Below are 24,351 nucleotides of genomic sequence, written 5' to 3' on the forward strand. Positions count from 1 at the left end.
CGTCCGCAGACCCCACCGCCAACTCCCCGACAGAGGACCATCCCCAACCCCTTTACCCAGGGTACCTGGCAGCCTCCTTGCTACCCCAACCCTTGTTTCCAGTTCCCAGCACTGAGTTGAGAACCAAAACTACAGATCATACACAGCTAAGCTTGAAGCTCAATTTTACTGGTTTCGGCATCTTTTTGATATTAAAACAATCACATTAGAGGGATCAATTCAGAACAAATATATTAGAGGGACAAGTGCAGAATTCACCCCACAAAAGCTTCCTGCTGACTGCTGCCTTCCTCGATGCCCACCTCCTTGGGTCTACCTGGACCAGTACGAATAGCTCTTGGTGGCTGCAGGACCCCTCAAAGTGAGTCTCTCCATGCCTGTCACATCCAGGAGGCAGCGGGACTGGCCCTGCCTGCTCCAGTGCTGTCTGGGTTTTCCCAGGTCTGAGAGGGCTGGCCTCTGAGGGCAGGCTCTGCAGTAAGTCACAGGGCTCGGGGCTCCAAAAAGTAACTGCTATGGCCCTGGCTCATCCTAACTTCACCAAATATAGGCAGACGGGAACCCCCTTCCGGGAGTGCTTGGTCCCTTAAGGCTGAGGTGCACGGCCCAGGGGGCTCAGCATGCCATCAGGAGGGCATGGGCCAAGAGCAGCCCCGTCCTGGCAAAAAGATCAGAAAGCCCTTCCTGGAACCTTATGCCGCCTGCTGGGCCCAGCACTATTTTCAAATGCACCAGGACAACGTGAAGTTCAAAAAAGACTCCAGCCCCAACCTCACAAATATCAAAAAGCTCACTTCCTGCAGAGCAGCCGGAAACAGCACATAGAGGGGTGTTGAATTAATCACGTTTTAGACCCATCCTTTGAAGTAAGAGTTAGCAGACTGGCGGATTTCAAAGCACGGCCTCAATGCTTCAGCAGAAATGCAGCTGGTGAGGCGGTGTTATCACGAATGCTGTGGTTTTCCTGTGTCCTGGAGCAAACGACCTCCGTTCACACGCCGTCCCCTTACCTAGCAGTCATATCCATGCGAACGGGGATGCAAGACCCCAGGGGACAGGGCTGCAGAATGGCAGCAGGTAACACCCACATTGAAAAGGGGACTTCAAGACCAGCAGAAGTGTTCATAGAAACTCAGAAATCCCGGGAAACACCTGGTCACTGAACAAAGGAAAGACAACCAGAGAGGCCTTGGCTGTGCCTCCTTCAGGGAGACCAGCCACACGTCCCTACTCCCAACCCAACGGGGTTATACTCACACCTGCCACACCACAGTGGTCAGCGGAGAGAGGTAGTTGAGCCCCCAGAAGAATATGGTGGTGAAAGGAGGGCGTCCTCTGATGAACCATCCACAGAACTTTCTAGAGCAGGGGTGTGAAGCTCATTTTAACGGGGGCCACGTCAGCCTTGCAGTTGCCTTCAAAGGGCCAAATGTAATTTTAGGACTGTATAAATGTAACTACTCCTTAACTAGGGACAAGGAGCTTGATGCTGCCGCTGGGTAGAAACAAGGTGCAGGTTGCGATAAAACAAGGTGGAGGGCCGGATTCGGCCGCAGGCCTTGTGCTTGCCGCCTGTGCCCTACAGCATGTGGGGAGCTCTGTGACCCACTTGGCCCAGTGTGTCTCCTGAGCACTTGATGTGCCGCAGGTGTGGCTGAGGAGCCCCCAGCTTTATTTCGCTTAATTTTAATTAAACCAGAAAGCATCTGGCTGGAGATGAACATTTTAAACAGTAGCTTGAGTAGTGTTGCTCAATTCAAGTCAGCCGGGGGCCCAGGGGCACCGCATTTTCCGAAATCGCTGTTCTGTGGTGCAGCTTGGTGTCTCAGCCTGTCATCCAGAGTTGCTTTATCTTCATCCAAGTCCATTTGCACAATAAAGACAATGAGGTATAACTAAGTTCTACATTTGTTAATATATTTATGTCCATTATACCGATATCCATGTTCACTGATGAGAACATAGAGATACAAGTGCAAACAAGAGAGGATGATCTGCCTGTTATGAAAACTAAGCTCTCGTAGGCAACCCCTGACTGAGGCCAATGGGAAAGTCCCTCTGGGTCAGCTGTCCCTGCCCCGGCACCACAGTGGCTGAGGAAGGGAGCAGAGCGGAGATGCTTGGTGGTCGCCCGGCGGCAGGCCAGCTGTTGTGGCCATCAGGGGTCTTCTCAAGTTGTGCTCGTGGACTTTCAGGGGGGGTGGCCCACCAAGTGCTCAGAGAAGACAGCACATGAGAGTCAGTCCTACTCAGGCCCCTCGGGGGGAAATGCAGTAGCAAGTCAGAAGCTGGCTTCTCAGTCTCCAACTGTGGCCAGATGGGCAGTTAAACTTGTGAAGAGCACAAGACATACCAAGAGAAGCATAAATGGAGGACAGACTTGCTTTAATTCGGAGCAAAATGTAGCTATTAGCCCAGCATCTGGATCTTTTCTACCGATTGCTGCATCTCTGGACAATCCACTGTCAGCAAGTCCTTTTTTTTCCGGGTGTGTGGTGACTTTTCTTAGTATGTCAAATATTGTGTGGAGAAAAACAGTGGCTCCTGAGGTGAATATAACTACCCAGAAATGAGCATGCACAGTGAGGCTGTTAGTTGAGGGTGGGGGTGGGGACAAGAAAATCTAGCCAGAAAAAGAGCTGGGTTTGGGCTTGTTGTTCCCTCATTACCCTCAGTGACCACAGGCTGCAACTCCCTGGAGGCGGGGCTTCGGTCACCAGCCCTGCTCGGTGAGGGGGCTGGGCGTTTCTCACTCCCGCAGCTCCTGACTGGCCAGCCTGATCAGCCTCTCCCAAACTACTGCCTGTCCTTGGGTAATGGGCAGATGATAGGAGAAGGAACTGTCAGCTCCTGGTCCAGCCTAACTTGCCACCTTGGGGTGGGGCCTTCTCAGAATCTCTCAATTCTCCCCCTGCTCCACTCACCAACAGCCCCCAGCAGCAGCAGAGTTCACTGGGTATCAGACTCGACGTGTAGCCCCTCTCACAGATCCCCTTCTCCCAGGGACCTGGGTGCGGTGCAGTGCAGTGCAGAGGTTGATCCTCCTTCCCACTAGTTCAAGGCTTCAGCTTTCTATAAGAGGACAGTCCAGTGGGCAGGTGGGTGGCTGGTCACCTCCTGCACTGCACCACCAAGGAAGCCCTGGGTGCTCTCCCCACCTGCCCCAATCCTTCCCACAAGCCTCATGGAGGCCTGCAGACCATAGCACTGAGTAAGCAAGAACTCTGTGTCTGGGGACAACTGTTTTCCTTACCCTTTCCTGCTTTCGCTTTGCAGAAGGTGAAGCCTGAAAACAGACCCATCCCTCCTCAGTCAGGGGGAATAGGAGTTCTGATTCCTTAGCTGCTTTGCAAATTCAGTGCGCTAAGGGAGTCCAGAGAAATTATGGCTTTTGCAGAATATCCAGCTCACTGCTAGGATGGGAGAGACCGTCTCTCACAGAAACAGAATCTATATGATTTAATCCCTCTTCCACTTAATCCTTGTGTGCAGCCTGGCGGAGGCCGGTGTTCCGGTGGAGGAACCGTGTGTGTGGGAACAGAACCTGTGTTCTCAGAAACGCCCACCAGAGGTGGGGCCCTGGCAGTGCTGTTCGGGGGTCCATCCCGTCATCAGCTTTCTATCCAGCTGTTCTGTCAACGAGGGAAAGGGGGTTGAAATTCCTTCTCTGTCTCCCTTTACTTGTCACTTTTTTATTTCACAAGCTTCAAGGTCTGTCATGGCTCCTGCCTGCATGATGACGTGTCCTTTACCTCCAGCCATGCGCGGTCCTGCGCTGACCTTCTGACTGCTGTTCTCCAGTGTGCCTTTCCCGTCCACTTTCTTTCAGACTTTCTGTGTTCACATTTAGTGTGCATCACCTGTAGGAGAGTATAACTACATCCTACTTTTCTTCTTCTTAATTCGTTCTGTTGATCTCTGTCTTTTAACTGGAGTGTTTAGTCCACTAACACTTAATGTAATTACTAATATGGTGTTCAGGCTTACCATTTAATTTTTTATTTCCTAGTAAAGCCTTAGTCTCTACTCCTGTGTTCCTCCTTCCCTGCCTTTTGTGGGTCATTCAAATGTCTTCAGACCCCCCTTTAAAGTGTCTGTGGGCGTTTTAACTGTCACTCTAGATCTTCCTGGTGCGAGTTCCAGGGGCTATCACACAGGTGCTTAGCTTTTCAAACCCTATTTAAAGTTAACATTGTGCTGCTCGACATAAAGTGTGGACATCTTGGCCCCAGGGGTCCGTCTGTGCCTTCTCGAGCTCCATGTCACACTCGTCACATGTGTCCCCTCTCAGTGCATTCCAAACCTCCAAAGACAAAGAATTCGTTTTGCTTTTAAACAGTTATATGCGTTTTGAAGGAAGTAAGTGGAGCCAAACCCTCTTCACATTCACCTGTGTTATTGACTGGTTCCCGTGTGCCATGTTCCTGCTCAGGGACTCGAGTCCTCTCCTCCTGTCCCTTCCCTCAGCCTAGAGAGCCGCCCCTGGCATTCCCGGAGTGCGCATCCGGAGTGCGCATCCGCCAGTGATAAATTCTCTCACTTCTGCTTATTTCACCTCCGGCCCCGGAGGGCGCTATCTGGGTGCAGGGTCTGGGGCACAGTGTCCCTCTCTCAGCACGATTGCCCCTGGATGCCGGGGTCCAACTACTCCAAGGGTGTGTCAAGCTTCTCCAGCTGCTTTCAAGCTTCTCCCTTCCCCTTTGATTTTCAGTATTGATTTCAGGTGATTTGAGCATGTAGTTTTATTTATGCCTTTTGGGGCCCACCAGGCTTCCTGAATCTGTATGTTTAAACATCTCCCTACACTTACAAACTTTTCAGCCATTCTCTCTCCCCTCCTTCTGGGGGTCCGGTCTCAGCCTGGGGGATGTGTGCTGGTCTCTCATTCCTTTGTTACCGCCACCCTGCTATCCAGTCCATCCGATGAATTTCTCACTTCAGAGACTGTATCTTTCAGTTCTGAAATGTCCACTTTTTTTATATTTTTGATCTTTCTACTGCGATCTCATTTTGTGCTCACTCAGCAGGAGCCTGTTTTCCCTCACCTCAGTCGGCACAGTCTTGGCAGCTGCTTAGTCCCAGTCTGAAAGTGCCGGGATCCAGGCACCTTGGGGCTGGTCGCTGTCATGGCCTATTCCCTCCAGAATGAGCCCGCCCTCCCGGTCCTTTGTTTCTTGTGTGTCCTGAGCATAAGGATGTTGAGCGAAGGGGCATCTGGGTTCTGTCGCGCCCCAGGGAGAACACTGGTGCCTTTGCTGTAACGGCATGTCAGCAGGTGAGACGCAAATGTAACCTGTGCCGTGCCCCCACCCTATCCAGTCCCGTTCACTTGGGGGCCGTCCTCTGCTCACCTCCAGCCAGTGGCCACGGCCCCACAGCCCATTAATTTCTGAATAAAAACCCTAGTCAGCACGCTCACCCTGGTGCAGCGTTTCCCTCAGAGCCCAGGCTGGGGGGACCTGAATCCTCCCCCTACCGAATCAGGCAGACATCCAGCCACCTTTGGGGTACCCTGCCAGTCAGGGACAGTGCCAGGTGAGCCCCCCTCTGTGTATGTTGTCCACAGGCTTGTGTCCACTGGGGACTCAATGTGGCCTGGAGAGGGGAACACACGTGTCACAGGTCTTTTCACTCACCCAGGGTTAGGGGACAGACTCACAATGTGCCATGGAGCCATTGCTGCTGTCACTGCTGCGGGACGATGCTACCAGCAACACAGAGACTGGTGCCACACGCAGTGAACCCGAAAACGCGTGCGCTCCCTCATCTGGGCTGGCTCGCTACTCTGGGCGAGGAGGCTAGCTAACACACACAGCGTCAGGACAGCACGGCCAGCCCTGTGTGTTGGTGCCAGATGACCAAGCAATGAGAAAGTCAGTAAGAAAAAGGCGCGAGGATACATACCCCAACACAAAATGCTAACTCTTGCAGAGTTTTTCTAAATGATTTTCACTTACCAAATGAATACCTGGAAAACAAAAGGAGAAAAGTGTATTAAAATTTGGCACTTTGCCAAAAAAAGCTTATAAGATTTAAGCACTGCGTTACCCAATTAAGTAGAGCCCCTGTCCGTGACCCCAGGGCAGTGTGGTGTCAGGGCACAGAGCTCATGGGGATTAAATGCAGCAGGGGGTGAAGGGAGAGGGCAGAACTGTCCTCAGGTGCCCTGAGGGGGCAGTTGGGGCCCCCAGGTCCAGCAGGCTGCCCTGGGGGACTGTAGCCTTTTTGTCTCCTGCCCACCCCACACAGACAGTACAGGGTGATGTCTATAACAGGCCAATCAAAAAATATTTTGGAAAAAAGTAAATGTAATACTTGGTTTTCCCACAGTAAATAATTTCAATCAAACACCATAAAAATGTCACACCCTGGAATTTGAAACCTGAAAGGATACCCCAGTACCCTGAGCACATATTATTAGAGAAGGGCCCTAAATTACAGGACCTTGGGGGGCTGCCTCCTCTCTAAGGGTCTGAGGTCTGTCTTTACGTGGGATCTGAGCAGAACCTGGAGTCCGCACACTGGCCTGGGGCTTCCGTGACGCAGGCTCACTCTGCACCCCTGGAGAGGGGAGAGACATCAGCCCCAGTTGTAGACTTAAATCCCTACAATGTCATGGAACACAACTGAGGTGAGGGTCGCATGGGCCTTGAAACAAACACCCCTCACACCTGTGCAGCTCTGGCACCTGTCTCCCAGCCCGAGGTGAAAACAAAATCCTCCACTTGGACTCAAGGATAACAAGACCACACCCCCGGAGAACTGACACATGCTACAATGTGAATGAGCCCTAAAAGCATCCTGCTGTGGGATGTAAGCCGGCCACACAGTGCGGGACTCCATTTATGTGAAACATCGAAAACAGGTGAGTCTACAGAGACAGAAAGAAGATCAGTGGCTGCTGGGGATTGGGAGGGAAATGGGGGCATAAGTTTCTTTTGGGGGTGATAACAATTTTTTACACTTAGTAATGACTGCAGAACTCCGCAAATATATAAAGCCACTGACTTGTACCCTTTAATTGGTTAAATGTTATGGTATGCAAATTACACCTCAATAAAGATGTTTTAAGAAATACGTATGAATGAGAGGATAAGGCCTGAAATGTGCACAGAGCCCCTCAGTGAAGAGAGGGCGGGACCTCTGGAGGATGAAAGGAGAGTCAGTCTTGGGCATCTGGGGGGGCTGGGGCAGGTCCCAGGGCTCCCTACACTGCCCACTTTTGAATGTGTGTGTGATTTCCCACGGTGAAAAAAGTTCAGACGCAGACCTTACAGGCAATAGCAACACACTGGAGGGTACCTGAAGCAATGCAGGCACCACGGAAGAGCTGTCAGGGGGCTGTTCTCTTAGAGCTGCGTCTGGCAGCGATGGTGTCTTTAACCACCCTGGCCCATCAGAGATGCACGCTGCTTACAGGTTAAACACCACAGTGCAGGATTTGCTCTTTACTCCGGAAAAGACAATTTGGGAGAAGAGGGGACACTTGTGTGTGCATGAGGGTTCTTGGCATTATACTCTACTTTTTTTTAAAGATTTATTTGTTTTAAAGAGACAGGAAGGGACAGAGAAAGAGAGGGAGAGAAACACGGATGCTTGAGACGTACATCAGTTGCCTCTCACACACCCCTAGCTGGGGACCTGGCTGGCAACCCAGAATGTGCCCTGAGTGGGAACCGAACCGGTGACCTTTTGGTCCGCAGGCTGGCGCTCAATCCTCTGAACTATACCAGCCAGGGCTACTCTCTACTTTTGAACAGGTTTCTAAGTTTCTGTAGTTCAAAACCTTTAAAACAGCCAGTTTACATACTGGCTAATTCAAGAAACAAGTTTACCCAGCACATTCTCCCAGTAAACCACCTTGTTGATGGAGAAGGAGAAACGGGCTAATTGTCACAAACTTACAGAGAATGAATGGTTTATATTTTTATCAGATCTGATTGAAAGAGACAGCTTTCAGGTCAGAGCTGGCCTCGCATGGCTCCCGTCTGCAGCCCGGCCACCAGAGTACAGCGCCCCGTGGGAACCAGGGGTGGGCCTGTGGTGTTACAGCCATCGCATTTACTGAGGGTATTGAAAAATGCCTTTCATGACTTTAGCCGTTTTGAATTTTGAATTTCAAGGCTGCCTGATATACGGTTTTTAAACACAAGTAGTTATATTTAATTACTCGAAAAACTAAAAAGGCTTCACTACTTTTACAGCTTTTACTGTATTTTTTAATAGCTGGGATTTATTTTAGAAGAGATGGCTGTCGATGGAGCTATTTTGGGGATGTTCTACTGTTTTGTTCTTTAAAGAAACTCCGGCCCTTCCATTTTAGCTTTTGCTCCCAGGTGGTCTGTGTGAATGCAGTGTCTCCGCCTGCCTGCTAAAGACGAGGCCCCTTCACAGAGGCAGGCGGCTGGTCTGCGTGCAGACAGGAGAGGACCGGGCAGGGGCGGGGCCTTGCGGAGGCACTGCATCCACTAGGACCCTTGCCCGCAGCACAAAGCAGTCTTGTCCACGGCCCCTTGGGCCTCAAGCCACCACAGCGACTTTTGTGTGAGGTTCCTATTTTTACAGAAGGCCTCTGATTAAAAAAGTACATCAGGCTTCCAGCACTTTTTGCTTTGTGAAAAAAAACTTCTTGGATAAATATTTGTTAAATTATGCTTCCCTGCCTGTGGAGAGGCAAGCTGTGAATTTGTAAGACTTCTCCCCACTTTCTTGCCCGGCACTGAGCTCCCCAAAGGCTCACTCAGAAAGCAGGTAGACAGGAGTCGGTGTGATAGGGCCTGCTCCTGTGAGCCCCCCTCAATTCCTGATGCGAGCCTGTGGCTAATCATGTCGCCCGCATGGAAGTCCCTGTCACATGGTGAAGGCCAAACAGAAGCGAATCAGGATGAACATGTCACAGGAACTAAAACAGCGGCCCTCGGTATGCCCAAGCAGTCTGAGGGCGTCCACCCTGGCCCAGCCCTAACCTCTGCTAAAACAGCTCATCACAGAACCGTGGGGAGTGGGGCCCCACCCAGTCAGTGGGACGTGGGACCCGCCATGGCACTGGCAGGCCCTGTCTCAATGCCAATGTGCAAGAGCAGAGAAGGTCCCTCTCTGCATGTGAGAAGGGGTGTTTCACTGTGGCCCAGCTGAGGAGGCTCTGGGATAGCTGGACCTGTATGACACATCTGTCTGGCAAGAATGGAAGGGCCTATAGCACACCATCCTCCCTCACCACCTGTGACTGGGCCCCTGCCTGGCTCTGAGTACTTGACCCTTATTACTACAGAATGGAAATGGCACCATTTTTTTTAAGAGAGAAGGGAAGGGAGGGAGAAAGAGTGGAAGAGAAACATCAATGTGAGACAGAAACATTGATTGGTTGCCTTTCGTATGTGCCCTGACTGGGGACTGAACCTGCAACCCAGGCATGTGCCCTAACTGGGAATCGAACCTGTGATCTTTTGGTTTTTTGGACAGTGCCCAACCAGCTGAGCCACAGTGTCCAGGGAGGAAATGGCACCATTCTGCTCCCTGGAGCCTCATAAATCCAAAGGAGAAATTCATTTTTATGCATCACATGTATCTATACCTGGTGAAATTGATGGGCTACAAACCAGGATGGGGGCAGCCGTGGAAGAGCATTGTATTTAAGGCCTGGAGCCAAAATCAGGTTTCCATCCTCAAGAGTCAGAGCAGAGCCCTGACCCTGGTCCCTCCACATCTCCCGGGCCTGCTGGCATCTGTTCTTGGTGCACTTTGAAGTTGATACCGTCCCTGTGTCAGAGAGATGTGCCAGAGGCAGCTTCCTCCACAGGAAGGGACCCCCTGAGCTGCCCAACCTCGGTCCAAGTTTCTAGAGATAGTCCTTTCTTCTTTTTGGGGGGCCAGGAAGGTGGGGAAGAGAGAAGGATGGTTATACAGCCATCCTTAATAGCAACAAAGAAGACTTTTAGGATTATTGCCAAAGTAAAGCACAGACAAAAGGATCACAAACCCAGAATTTTGGAAAAGCTGATACTTAACTAACTGGAGAAACTGGGGCAGATGTCACTTAGGATTTCTAACGAGGTTCCACTGTTTCAGACAGGACAGGGCTAACTGTGGTTAGGTTCTTCTTTAAGACCACCTAAATAGTAGTTACCAAACTCTGCCTCTTTCTCTGAAACGCTGCTGATCCCCAAGATGTTTAAATTGCTAGAGATATAGAACGGGTACCCCAAGTACTATAATAGATGTACGCAGGAGTCCACACTGATCAATGATTGAATGGACAACATGGGGGGAGAAACAGATCTCTGTGCGGGAGAGCCCACATCACCGTGCAGGTGCCCCGCCCTCGAGGGGCCCCGAGTGCGGGCTGGCTAGTGCTGCCCCCAGAGAGAACACGTGGTGCAGCCCTGGGAGGGGAGAAGGAGTTCACGGCCCACTGAACACCAGGGGCAGCGCCGTGGACATGAGTTGTGTCAACAGCACAGACTCGCTACGGTGGACAACAATGACAGTGCACCTCCGTGCTCTTCTCCCCAAGCCCGAGGCCCAGTCACTAACGAGCAAACATCAGACAGGCCCCAGCAGAGGGAGGGACGCCCAACAGACACCTGACCAGCTCTCCTCACAGCTGTCGGGTCAAAATCTGCAGAGCCGAGCCGGGACACGGCCCCGCCCGGGGGAGCCTGCAGGCACCGGGCCGACACCGAGCAGTCTCGGAGACCCTGACAAGAAAGAGGGTGTGACGGAGGAGCAGAGGAGGTGTTGGCACTGGTTCGTCTCGTGTGACAAACACCCCATCCACGGTAAGAGGATAACAATACGGGAAACGGAAGTGGGGTACAAAGAAGTCCTGAACTACTCCTGCAACAATTCTGTAAATCTAAAACTGTTAAAACTAAAAAGTGAAGTTTATTAAATTAAAAACAAGTCAAGGTAGCCAGGCAGCACCAGGATCTGCACCTATCAGGAGAGCAGCCTCCACCAGCCTTGCCTACGCCTCATCGGCGCACAAGTGGAGCAGGCTGGGGTCCGGGGAAGGACCGCATGGGCCTCCTTCGACTGGATGCTACATCTGGGGGCTCTGGGCAGACAAATCAAGTTCTCAGTAAGAACAGGATGAGCCCAGGCCAAGTTCTCAAAGGCATCCCTACTTCCTCCCAACCCCATCTGAGAAGAAAGGGATAAAGCCTCACAGCAGTGGGCTGCCCGCCGCCCAGTCTGAGGCACCTTATGGCCCGATAGGACCTCAGGCTGCCTCCTGTCCCTCATCCTGGCAGACACAGTTCTGTGCTTTCTGCTAACCAGGCTTCTTCTTTAGAAAAAGCAGAAAGCAACCAAGAGTAGTCATTTAACTGCCTCATTGTTACCCTCAGGACAACTTGAATACCTGCTATCACTCCTGTACTTGGGCATTATCAATCAAAACCCATTCCAATCACACTTGACTGATAATGAGAGAGTGGGCTCCTGTGAAGCTGGGGCCCCACTGTGCCATGTCCTTGGAAACCCTGAGCCCCACCCAGGCTTGCCCTGCACCTCTACTGTGGGGCCTGCAGCCTGGTCACATTCTAACTGCCCACTTACAGTAGCCAACATAAAGGAATGTCTGGCCACCTGGCACTGGGCCACTTTCCTATTTCCTGTCTTGTAAAATACAGTCCTGAGTCCCGTCACCTTTCCTGCATCCAGGAGAAAGGACCGATGTGAAACAGGCCAGTCCAGCTGTCCACCACAGCCCATCCTCAGAAGGCAGAGAACATCTCAATCGACCAAATAAGAAAATAATCAGAGCCTAAGAAAATGCCACAAAGGAAGTGAATGTTCTCCTTTTTCCCTCCCACCCAAAAAATTCTCTCACCCATCCCCAAGCTTTGAACCACCGGGGCCTATTTTTTAAGTCTACCTACTTGAACCCAGACCCTACAGGGCCTGCTCTCCTGCGTGTGGGGTGCCTGCACACCAGGATGTGGGTCGTTACTCCGAGAAGCACGGCTGTGGGACTGAAGCCACCCTCCCCTCAACGAAGCCCTTCAACCACGGCCCTCAAGGAGCGGATGCATCAGGTTCCCACTTGCCTCGCCGAGTGTCGGGATCCAGACCGGAGAGCGGGGGGCGGGCGGTCATGCTCCTAGAATGTGCGGGACTCACGCGAGGCTACCTGACTCTGCCCCAGGACAATGGCCTCAGAAACTCAAAGCACTACTACATGCAAGGTTTGTTTTGTTTTTAAGATTTTATTTTTTGTGAGAGTAGAGAGAGAAAGAGAGGGAGAGAAACACTGATGTGAGAGAGAAAGACTGATTGGTTGCCTCTTGTAGATGCTCTGACCAGGGACCGAACCCGCTACCCAGGCATGTGCCCTGACTGGGAATCGACCTGGCGACCTTTCAGTTTGTGGGACAACATGCCAGCAACTGAGCCGCACTGGTTAGGGCCAAGTGCAGGGTTTTACCTGTCTCCTGCGTCAGCAGTTCAAGATCCCCATGTGTACTGAGACATGCATTTATGACATTGTGAAGTCATCATGAACACTGGTCAGGGCCAGAGAGAAGCTGAGAGGACACCCATTTAAGAGAAGGGAGAGGAGGAGGCTCTCAGTGAAGCAGCAGCCATAGCACGCACTCAGCAAAGCTGGGCAGCCGCACGGCGGGCTGAGTGCCGGCGAAGCGCCACGTGCACCTGCCTGGCGCCTCCTTGCCCCACAGGGGCTTCCTGTCCCTGCCACGGGGTGCCAGCTGGACGACACTTGAAAGACGTTCCGTCAACAGTGTCCATTATCTGAGCATCTCATCCCAAACAAATATCCTTTCCTCTCAACTTAAAATAACGAATAACGGGGACATGAAAAGAACAGATTGTGTCTAACTTTCATTTCAGGATAGCAAGGAAAAGAAAGCCCACTTTCCACTTAAGTAGTCCTCGCTCTCTCAGCAAGCTTTCAAAGTTGCTCCAACCACCCAAAAACTGCCATCCGCCAGGGAAACATGAGTCAAGAGCTGACCTGAGTGCCCATGAGGGGTGAGTGCGTCTGAACCATGCTGACCACCCACCGCGGTGCTTGTGGGGTCCTGCCTCACAGCCCCCAAGCCCGTGCCAAGCAGGCCATACGGTCACCGTGACCATGGATGCCTGGCATCAGAAACACGGTGAGGAAAACACTGGTCTTCATGGACAGATGTTTTCTTTTGTGACGTTTTTCATCTAAAACATCCCAGGTGTCACTTCCTAGAAGATACAGCTTTATTTTATTTTGCTTTAGCAGACTTAAATGAATTCGAATCACATTTTTTAACATACCCATGGGGAGAGGAGCAAAATACCTTTCCCAATAAAAAAATACAGGCCTCTATTTTTAGCCACTTGTACTCAAGACTGGCTTTCAGAAATTTAAACATGGGGTTAATCATACCTGCCAGTATATTCTAGACATAATTCAGAAATACTTTTTGAAGTAAAACTCGAAGTTGATATGGTTTAGCTGCAGGTACAGGAAGGCATGGCCGGGCCACCTGTCGCAGACGGAGCGTGTCCCCTCTGCGTGTGACCCTGCCGTGGGGTTCTCCCACTCTGTAACTCCGCTGTTAGACGAGGGCAAAGGCGCTAGAATTCTCCCTTCTCTGGCGTGGATTAAAGTCACAGGTCTCAAGAAACAGCAGCCCCTTGGACACCACAGAAAAGCCCAGCCAGAGGCCTCTTGTGCTGGTGAACTACTGGGTGGGCAAATGGAGGTGGGCAGTAGCCACTGATGGCCGCCACGCCGGTCAGATGCCCGTGTGGTGGCACCAATGTGTGCCCTGCGGTAAGGGGCAGATGGGAGTGAAGGAAGTGGCACTGCCTCACAGCTGCTTTGTGCTCTGGGTCCGCCTGAGATGCCAGACACACCTAACCACCCACCGCCCTCAGTTCCCCTGCACTGCCGTGTCCTTCAAGAAAAGAAAATGCAATAAATCACATTTAACATAGCCCCTTCTCTAGGAACCAACACAGTTTCTGTTGGAACTGAAGACACGGTGCACAGGCCATAGTGATATGTCGTCAGCCACTCAGTGGCCTGTGTGAGTGCCCACAAAGATGCCCACGGTTAAGTAACCGAAGGTGTGGCCCTTGGTCTTCTTCCCCAGTGCAGACAACTCACACCACAGCTGCAAACGCTGAAGACCCCCAGTCTCTTCCTCAGTCCCAAACTCTGCCACAGCATCTGCTCTCAGCAGTCACTTGTTGGAACAAGGCTGCAGGGCAGAAGATGGGAGGGGATTTTGGGGTGATAAGACACCCGAGTCCTCTTTTCACAGGCTGAATTTGGGGCTGCGCATCCTGTACACACACTGTGCGTCGTTCACACTAGTCCCGATGCAAGCCCAGGACAAATTAGCACTTCCTACAAGAGGAAGAGGCGCAGAAAGATCCAACCCAGATGCCTTCTCACAGCAATGCGCACCTGTATGGGGACAAGGGCACAGATGATGGAGCTGAGAGGGGACTGCCACACAGATCCCTGCCTACGCCACAGCCGTGTGACCATGTAAACATAAATCAACAGGGGAACTGAAAGTCAACTCCTCGTGCCCAGGAGTCAGATCTCCTGGGTTAACATCCACTCTCTGGGAAGCTTCGCCCTCTGATCTAGGGCCCAGTGACCCTCTCCATCCTGGCCCAGCATGGAACAGACCTGTCAGGTCACTGAAAAAGCTTTTCTCCCAGAGCACACATAGGCCCTGGAGGGACCGTCCCAACGGTGGCCCCAGATGGGCGGAACCTCCTACATGTCTACACAGACACACACCTCCACGTCTACTTCCTGCACATCCACACAGACACCCCCATGCCTACCTCCTACACACCTACACAGAAACCCACCCCCCACCCACTTCCTACATGTCTTCAGACCCCAAACCTACAACTACCTCGTGCCTAGTTATGCAGACACCAACCCGCATATCTACCCCCTGAATGTCTGCACAAATACCCACTCTTTTCCTAGAGCTTTCTCCTAAAGCTCCATCTCATCTCTCAGGATCTTCTGTGCTGCCTCTTTCAGGTGATCTTCCCTATGTGTGGAATCCAGACATGGCAAGAAGGCAGGGATCCCCCCATCTGACCAGTTTAAACAAACCACAGCACTTCAGGGCCCCTTGATGTCATCCTGGCTTATCCCAGGTTACAGGCTGCCCTGACATGCCCACATGCCCTGTGTGCATTCCAATGGACCTCCCCACTCTCCCCACCTCCAGGCTGCACCATCACCACCCCTGATTTGTCCAGCACTGCAGCCCACTCCCCACAGCAGGGCCAGCCTGGTCTGTGACCCTTGGTACTAGCTGGTAAAGGTCCCTGTTGACAAGGAGGGGCAGGAGAGGGTAGGAGCAACAGGCTTCAACCCCCAAGTCAACCCTGTCACCAGAAGCACACCCAGCGACTTCCACCTCCACCTCACCACCCTGCTGGCTGCAGTGGGTTGGCCATGTGGTCTCAGTACAGTCATGTCATTCCCAAAGGAATGGCAATTGTTCCCGAAGAAGAAAGGCCCCTCCCTGCATTTTGGTCGATTGGCAATTAGCACTCTTTACCACAGCCTCGTTAAAAATGATATTTTCCCCAACTAATGTAAGGAGAAAGCCTGCTCAGTCCCTCCAGCTGCCAGGATATTGTGGTTTGCTCTGCGGTGTGTAACATCCCCAAGCCGCCGGGTTACAGCACGCTGAGCTCACGTGTGCCCAGTCCTTCCCACTTACCAGATCTGTCCCACATTGACTAGGGACATGTAGAGGACCCAGAGCGCAGCCATGAGGATCATATTGGCACAGCCTGTGACCAGGATGAAAGCTGAGATGCCCAACCCGAGCAGCGCGAGGGCATCCAGGTTGGAGTCCATGTGGGACCAGTCCAGCAGCCAGAGGAGGGTTGGGGTGGAGCTCACGGTGTCCCAGCCGACCCGGCCCTGGAAGTGCCGCTGCACACTCTTCAGATACACTTTGCAGGGCAGTAGTCCTCGGTCTCCAATCAGCTGCTTGTTCTGATGAAAAGCCACCAGGAATGCCACGACTGGAAGAAAAAGGAAAAGAAAGAGGGAATGTGAGCAGGAACACACCATCTGTGGACACCAGTGGGTGCTTTTCCGACACACGGGGGCTCAGCTGGGCGAGAAGACGAAGTAGAGTCTGACCAATGGTCTAGAACTGAGACATGGACTCAGGGGTCTGACATTTCTCAAAATCTTGGGGGAAATTTTGGAAGACCCAACCTGGAGAAATCACATATATATGTATATATACCTGTAAATGGTATATGTACTTATACACATTGTATACATATATACAGGTGTATCTATATATAGACATACACACATAGAAGACATGTCTTATTACATGTTATTACAGTTAGCTCCCCCAGATTGCACACAGCATTCCCATTATAAGTACACCCCGATAACCCATGGGTCCAGTCAGTAGTGCTGCTCCCAGAACTAGCTACAGGGTTTGAGGCTATGACAGTGCTTACATGCAAGTCACGACTGCCCCCCATTCTAACCACAAGTTTCTGAATCCGTTTCTCACAATCCCCACTCCTCCCAGAACACAGTCACGTCCTCTGGACTTCAGTGTTGACACAGGTATGTTCACACAGAGATGCTACAGGAGAGAACACAGCACTCCTATCTGTGAGCATGAAGAACAGAGAAACTCACAGCCACCAAGAGAGGAAAGGCAAGCGAAAGGCAGGGTGAAGCAGTTCCGTACAGCCTGCTGGACAACTGCTGGGACGCCGCCGGGCAGAAAACACACGCACGCTACAGGAGACAAGCTGCACGCTCACGAAGAAAGCTCAACACCTCTGTGCATTTCCATAGGGAATGAAGCCGCATTACAGGCAGGACTGGGGCTGAGACGGAGAACATGCTGGTGGGTTCGGCTCACAGGTGTAACAATCACCACCTGCTCTTTCAGGAAGATGGGCAACCCCTGGTCCAAAGCAAACAGTAACGACGAGCTGTGTGTTTACAGCTATGAAAAGCAAAATATATGAGAAAAGAGCACAAAGACTAGAGGGAGATAGTGAAATATGCTCTTAGAAGGACCTTACAGGACACAGAAAGTGGTGGGCTGTTGCGTGAAGTCAGCACATATTAACTTAGAATGTACTATATTGTAAGTCCCGTCAGAGAGCAAAAAAAGTTTTTTAAAACAATTCTAAGGAATAAATCAATACAGATACCAAAATGAAATCATAAAAAAAGAAAATGCTCATTTAGCCAAAGAGAAAGCAGAAAAAAAGAAAGAATGGAAGGAATAGAAAATAACCAGCAAAATCATAGATTTTAATCCATCATTTTAAATGAGAATGTTCTAAACACACTAGCAAAGACAGAAATTGTCAAATTGGATTAAAAAAACAGGACCCAAGTTTATTCTGTCTATAAAAAAATCTACTTTAAATATACATACATAGGTAGGTTAACAGTAAAAGCACAGAAAAAGATATCATGAAAATACTAATCCAAGGAAAGCTGGACAGCTGTATCAATATCAGACAAAATAGAGTAAAAGCAAGTAATGCTGCAGAGAAGAAAAAGGACACTATATAATGAGGGATCAACAAATGAACATTCAGTACTAAATGTGCATGAACCTAATAACAAAGCATATGTATACATATAATGACCTAACATATGTATGTACATGTATATTCTCTATATATACTAACCTGACCTGATACTTATATACTATAAAAAAGCAAGACACAACTATATGACATCTTTAGAGCACTCTGTTCAACAGCAAGATAATACCAGGTCTATCCAGAAGATATCCAGCCACAAAATAGGAAAAATAGGGACATTTATTGAAGAAGATACAGAATATAAGAAACACTGTACATAGACAATGACACCTCAGTCCCCATCAAAGCAGGCACCTTGGGACCTCACATAGTTCTCTCAATTGCCATCAGCTGCTCTGTTACATTTTCCTGAATCTCATCAATGGTCAGAAATCTCTTCCCTTTCAAAAGTGATTTTAATTTTAGGAAAAGTCAGACATTTCAAGGCACCAAATCTGGGCTGTAGGGAGCCTGAGACACCCGGGTGATGTGGTGTTTTGCAAAAAAAAATTCTATATGAGACGTGATGTGTGAGCGGGCGTATTGTCATGATGACGCTGCCAGTCAGCAGTTGCCCATAGCTTCGGCCTTCTGAATCATCCGAATAGTTTCCGTGGAGAAATGTTCAAGCTTAATGCAAAGTTTAATGCAGATTTGTTGCTCTACTAGCTCAGTCATTTTTTAATGTGATGGTCACACAGTACACATGCTCACTCAACAGTGTCTACCGCCCCCACTGACTAGTACAGTGAAGTCATCACTGTTCATGCATGCACATTCTAGTCCATTCTCCTTGGCTGCCAGGTTACACTGATGTCGTTCAATATGCTCTCAATATGTTGACAATGGCTGGACTTTTTCTGGACAGAAAATAGATATAATTTTCAAGTATCCATGGAACATTCATGAAGATGGACCAGAGTGTGAGCCATTAAGTAAATTATTAACATATAGTAGAATTAAAATTTATAAAATGTTTCCTGACCACACAGGATTAAACTAGAAATCAGTAACAGGATATTATCTGGAAACATACTCAAATATTTACAGTTGAGATCACACACTTCTAAATAAATCAGAGATTTTTTTTAAAGGCACAAGAGAAATTACAAAATATTTTAAATTATATTTTATTGATTATGCTGTTACAGTTGTCCCGATTTCCCCCCTTTTGTACCCCTCCACCTAGCAGCCCCACTCCCTCAGGCAGTCCCACAGCATTGTTCATGTCCACAGGTCATGTGTATAAGTTCTCTGGCTACTCCATTTCCTATACTGTACTTTACATCCCCATGGCTATTCTGTAACTACCTATTTGTACTTCTTAATCCCCTCACCTCTCCATCCATTCTCCCACACCCCCTCCCATCTGGCAATCATCAAAACGCTCTCCATAATTCTGTCTCTGTTCTAAGTCCTTTTACATTTCATAAAGTAATCATTTAGTGATGATGAACTCCTTGTGTGAGAAGCTCTTTATTCACCATTTGATTCTAAATGATAGCTTTGCTGAGTAGAGCGATATTGGCTGTAGGTCCCTGCTTTTCATGACTTTGAATATTTCTTGGTAAACCCTTCTAGCCTGCAAAGTTTCTTTTGAGAAATCAGCTGACAGTCTTCTGAGAACTCCCCTGTAGGTAACTGTTTTTCTCTTGCTGCTTTTAAGACTCTCTCTTTATCATTAACCTTTGGCATTTTAATTATGATGTGTCTTGGAGTGGGCCTCTTTGCATCCATCTTGTTTGGGACTCTCTGTGCTTACTGAACTTCCACGTCTATTTCCTTCACCAAATTAGGGAAGGATGATGTGAATGTTGGAATGCTTGAAGTTGTCCCAGAGGCTGCTTAACTATCCTCGTTTTTTTGGATTTTTTTTCTCCTTGTTCTGATTGGTTGTTTTTTGCTTCCTGATGTTCCATATCATTTATTTGATTCTCAGTTTCGTCCACTCTGTTGTTTCCCTATAAATTGTTCTTTATTTCAATTAGTGTATCCTTCATTTCTGGTGGGATCTTTTTTATGCTGTTCAGGTCCTCACTAAGTTCCTTGAGAATCCTTATAACCAGGTGTTTTGAACTCTGTATCTGATAGATTGCTTATCTCCATTTTGTTTTGTTCTTTTTCTGGAGTTTTGATCTGTTCTTTCATTTGGGCCATGTTTCTTTGTCTCTTTAAGTTGGCAGCCTCCCTGTGTTTGTTTCTATGTATTAGGTAGAGCCGCTATGACTCCCTACCTTGGTAGTGTGGCCTAATGTAGTAGGTGTCCTGTAGGGTCCAGTGGCACAGCCTCCCCTATCACCCAAGCTGGGTACTAGAGGTGTGCCCTTCATGTAAGATGAGTACACCCTCCTCTTGTAGTTGATCCTTGGTTGCTGTGGCAGGTCAATGGAAGGGATTTACCCAGGCCAGTCCACTGTAACGACTGACTGTGACTACTGACCACCAACTTCTACCTTCTGTGGAGGATCAGCTGTGCAGGGGCAGGGTGGTGGTGCACCAAGGTGGTCTATAACTGTCTACTGGGCAAAAGGCCCTGGGGTTTCCTGGGTGGTGCAGGCAAAGGTCAACCCCCACCTGTGTTTTGCCTAGGGCCACCCTACCTGAGCTATAAATCAATTTGAGAAGGCTGCTACTTGTGCTGGGCTTGGAGATTTCCAGGCAAAGCCAAGCTGTGAATCTAGGTTGGCTGTTATTAGTGCTGTACATGGGGCCACTTAGCTGTTGCTTGTTTGATAGGATTTAGGAGGGTGTGAAACATGAGTCAAGACCAGCCATTCATATGGAAAAGTCATGGTTACCAGCTGTATGTTGGGTGGGGTGGAGTCTCAGGAGATCTCACTAACACTGAGGGCAAACAGTGTTAGTCAGATTGATGGAGTCTCAGATATGGCACCAGCTTGCCAACTCTGCGCCTCTGAGTAAGGAGGGTTCAGAAACTGGTCAATGGCCTCTGTTCGTCCTTCTGTCTGGGAGAAAGCTGCCCCCTAGCCTTGCCTTGAGGCTAGACCCTATATTTCCTCCCTGTATGCCTCTGGCAACTTTCAAGTTGCTACCCTAGTGCTGGAGCTCAGAGGTTGTGAGTCTGAGTAAATCTGTATGTAGATTCTTTAAGGGGAATAGCTTTGGACTCCAGAAATTACTTTCACCAACTCAGTTCCCTCTGGTTTTTGCAGCCAGAAGTTATGGGCATTTATATTCCTGGCACTGGAACCCTGGGCTGGGGGTCTGGTGTGGGGCTGGAAGTCCTCATCCCTGCATCCCTCAAGAACTTTTTCCACCACATGTGGATGTGGGATCAGCTTGTTCCATGTCTCTACCCCTCCTACCAGCGGGATTTTGTTTCTTTAATTCTGTAGTTGTCACACTTCCATTCAACTTGGTTTCTGATGGTTCTGAGTGATGGTTATTTTAAAATTTAGTTGTAATTTTGGTGTGGTTGTGGGAAGAGTTGAGCCATGTTTACCTATGTTTCCATCTTGACTAGAAGTCCACAAAACATTTTTAATTGAATGAAAGTTGAAAAGACAACACATCACAAATTGTGGAATGTTGCTAAGGCAGTGCTGAAAGGAAAATTTACCTTAAAATGCTAATGTTAGAAAAACAAAAAGGTCTAAAATCTAAACTTCTCCTTTAAGAAATCAGGCAAAAAAGAACAAATTACAAAACAAACAGCAGAAAAGAAACTTCTTAAATTTTAAGACCAGAAATCATTAAAATTGAGAACAGAAATAAGGCAAATCTGTAAAACCAAAAGTTGGGTCTTTGAAAAGTTCAATATATTTGGTAGACCTCTTGTCAAATTGACTAGGTAAAAGAGAGAATACACCAATAACAGGAATGAAAAAGAAAACATTGTTGCTGATCCCACAGACATTAAAAAGATATTAAAGGAACATTACAATCTCTCTAACATCATAAATTTGACAACTTAAGTGAAATAGACCAATTACTTGGAAGAGAACTACTAAAACTCACAAAAGGAAAAATAAAGATGATATTGGGTTGGTCAAAAAGTTTGTTTCATTTTTTCCATAAATGGCAAAAGTAGATGGCTCTAGTAGTGCTTAGTTGTCCTCAACTTCATTAGAAACAATCTTGTTAGACTGTATTGTGACAGCTGTCATATCAGCATGCATTTAAAAAATATATCAAAATTGGCCCCTGCTGGTGTAGCTCAGTGGATTGAGTGTGGGCTGTGAACCAAAGGGTCACTGGTTCAAGTCCCAGTCGGGGATGTGCCTGGGTTGCAGGCCTGGTCCCTCATGGGGGCCATGTGAGAGGCAACCACAAATGACATTTCTCCTTCCCTTCCCTCTCTCTAAAAATAAATTTTAAAAAATTTTTAAAATATATCAAAATTGTTGAATTTTTGTGTAGCCATTTTAGTATTGAAGGTGGAAGAAAATATGCAACATTTCAGCATATTATGCTTTATTATTTCAAGAAAGATAAAAACACCACAGAGATGCAAAAAGAGATTTGTGCAGTATGTGGAGAAGGTGCTGTGACTGATCAAACATGTTGAAAGTGGTTTGCAAAGTTTTGTGCTGGAGATGTCTCACTGGACAACGCTCCATGATCAGGTAGACCAGCTCAAGTTGATAGCAATCAAATCAAGATGTTAACTGAGAACAATTGACGTTATACCATGCAGGAGATAGCCAACATATTAAAAATATCCAAATCAATGAAGTTATTGGTGAAAATTAACAATGCATCTTTTATTTTACGGAAAGAACTAAACAAACTATTTGGCTAACCAACTGCATCCCAGAAATGCAATGCTGGTTTAATACTCAAAAATCGATCAGTATAGTTTGTCATACTAAGACTAAATAAGAAAAACCTTATGATAATATCCACTGACACACACAAAAAGCACATCACAAAATTAAACATACATTCATGATAAAAAAACTTTCAGCAAATTAGAAATGAAAGGAAATTTCACCAACTTATAAAGGGTAGCTATGAAAAACACCCAAGATCATACTTAAAGATAAGAAACTAAATATTTTCCTCCTAAGATCTGGAGCAAAGCAAGGATGACTCACTACTCCTATTCAACACTGTATGGGAAGTCCTAGCTAGTGCAATGAGGCAAATAAAAGAAAGAAAAGGCATACATATATGAAAGGAAGATATAAAACTGTCTTCATTAACAGATGATGTGATTGTCTCCAAATAATCTACTAAAAAAACAAAACAAAACAGCTCTGGCTGGTGTTGCTGGCTCAGTAGATTGAGTGCCAGCCTGCGAATCAAAGGATCGCTGGTTTGATTCCCAGTCAGGGCACATGCCTGGGTTGCAGGCCAGGTCCTCAGTGGTGGGTACTCAAGAGGCAACCACATATTGATGTTTCCCTCTCTTTCTCCCTCCTTTCCCCTCTCAAAAAATAAATAAATAAAATCTTTAAACAAAACCCCCAAAACTCTTGGAACTAATAGGTGAGTTTATGAAGGTCACAGAATACAAGATTAATATACATAAAGTTAATTGTATTCCTGTATCAATAATGTACAACTGTAATCTGAATTTTTAAAAAAATGACAAAGCAACCAAAAAAAGTGCATGGGTAATATCTAACAGATTCTAACAGAATCTGTATGTGAAAAACTACCGAACATTGATGAAAAGAAAATCTAAATAAATGGAGAGATACATTGCGTTCATGGACTGAAGAGTCAGCTTGTTAGTTCCCCCCAGTTTGGCCTATATATTCAATGTCATCTCAAACAAAATATTTAGCAAGCTTTTCTATAGATACTGACAAGCTGATTAAAAAATTATTTGTCATATCTTGGAACTCATCAGCTTCAGAACTTGTTAAATCCTGTATTTGTCACATTTTGATGAGAAAAAAATGTTTCGGCACTCTGTGCTTACTTGGGACTCGTGCACTTGCTAGAACTCATACGAGTCACAACGCCACCTTGCAAGAGAAAATGCTTCATCATTCAGTGCTTGTCAGTTTTGACACCCATCACTTCTGGAACAAATTAACAACAATACCAAGGTACCACTGTATATGAAAAAGCAAAGTAGAATAGGCAAAATAATTCTCATAAAAAACAAAATTGGAGGGCTTCTATTAAACAATGTCAAGACTTACTGCAAGTCTATAGTAATCAAGACAGTGTCACATGGGCAAAAGGATAGACACATAAATCAATGGAACAGAATAGAGAGCCTAGAAATAGACCTTCACAAATACAGTCACCTGATTTCAACAAGTGATACTAGAGAATTAGATGTCATATGCAAAAAGATGAACCTTTACACATATCTCACACCTTCACAAAAATGTACTCCAAAAGGACCATGAACCTCAATGTAAACTATGCTTGTACAGAACTTCTGGAAGAAAATCTATGTAACTTGGACCTGGCAATGAGTTTTTAGATATGACACTAAAAGCATGATCCATGAAAGAAAAATATTGAGTCCTTATCTTGAAGACTTCCAGCCAAGATGGAGGCATAGGTAGATACACTGTGCCTCCTCGCACAACCAAAAGACAGTAACAATTTAAAAACAAAAAACAACCAGAACTGCCAGAAAATAGAACTGTACAGAAGTCCAACAACCAAAGAGAAGGAGTTAAAGAAGAAACAGTCATCCAGAGTTGTAGAAGGGGCGGAGACGGGCAGCCAGGATGCTCAGCAAGGTGGCAGCTGGAGGGCCAGTGTGGGCAAGGCTGTGGCTAGTGGAGCAGGCGGTTCCACATTCACATGCAGATAAACTGGGAGAACAACTAGGGAGCAAGACAGACCGTG

The 24,351-nt window shown here is 47.8% G+C and overlaps 1 protein-coding gene across 1 annotated transcript in view; it reads right to left on the minus strand.

Moving 5' to 3' along the window:
- The window catches only part of LMF1 (lipase maturation factor 1), a 108,316-nt gene that overhangs the window by 74,199 nt on the left and 9,766 nt on the right, over window positions 1–24,351 (minus strand). The window contains exons 2-3 of the mRNA XM_045849087.1: window positions 15,708–16,017; window positions 5,958–5,968 (exon numbers count right to left, since the gene is read on the minus strand). Of these exons, the coding sequence (XP_045705043.1) occupies window positions 5,958–5,968; window positions 15,708–16,017 (321 nt within the window). The remainder of the gene's footprint in view (window positions 1–5,957; window positions 5,969–15,707; window positions 16,018–24,351) is intronic.

The sequence above is a fragment of the Phyllostomus hastatus genome, unplaced genomic scaffold (assembly GCF_019186645.2).
Source record: "Phyllostomus hastatus isolate PE091 unplaced genomic scaffold, TTU_PhHast_1.1 phas_contig_64, whole genome shotgun sequence".
NCBI classification, from domain to species: domain Eukaryota; kingdom Metazoa; phylum Chordata; class Mammalia; order Chiroptera; family Phyllostomidae; genus Phyllostomus; species Phyllostomus hastatus.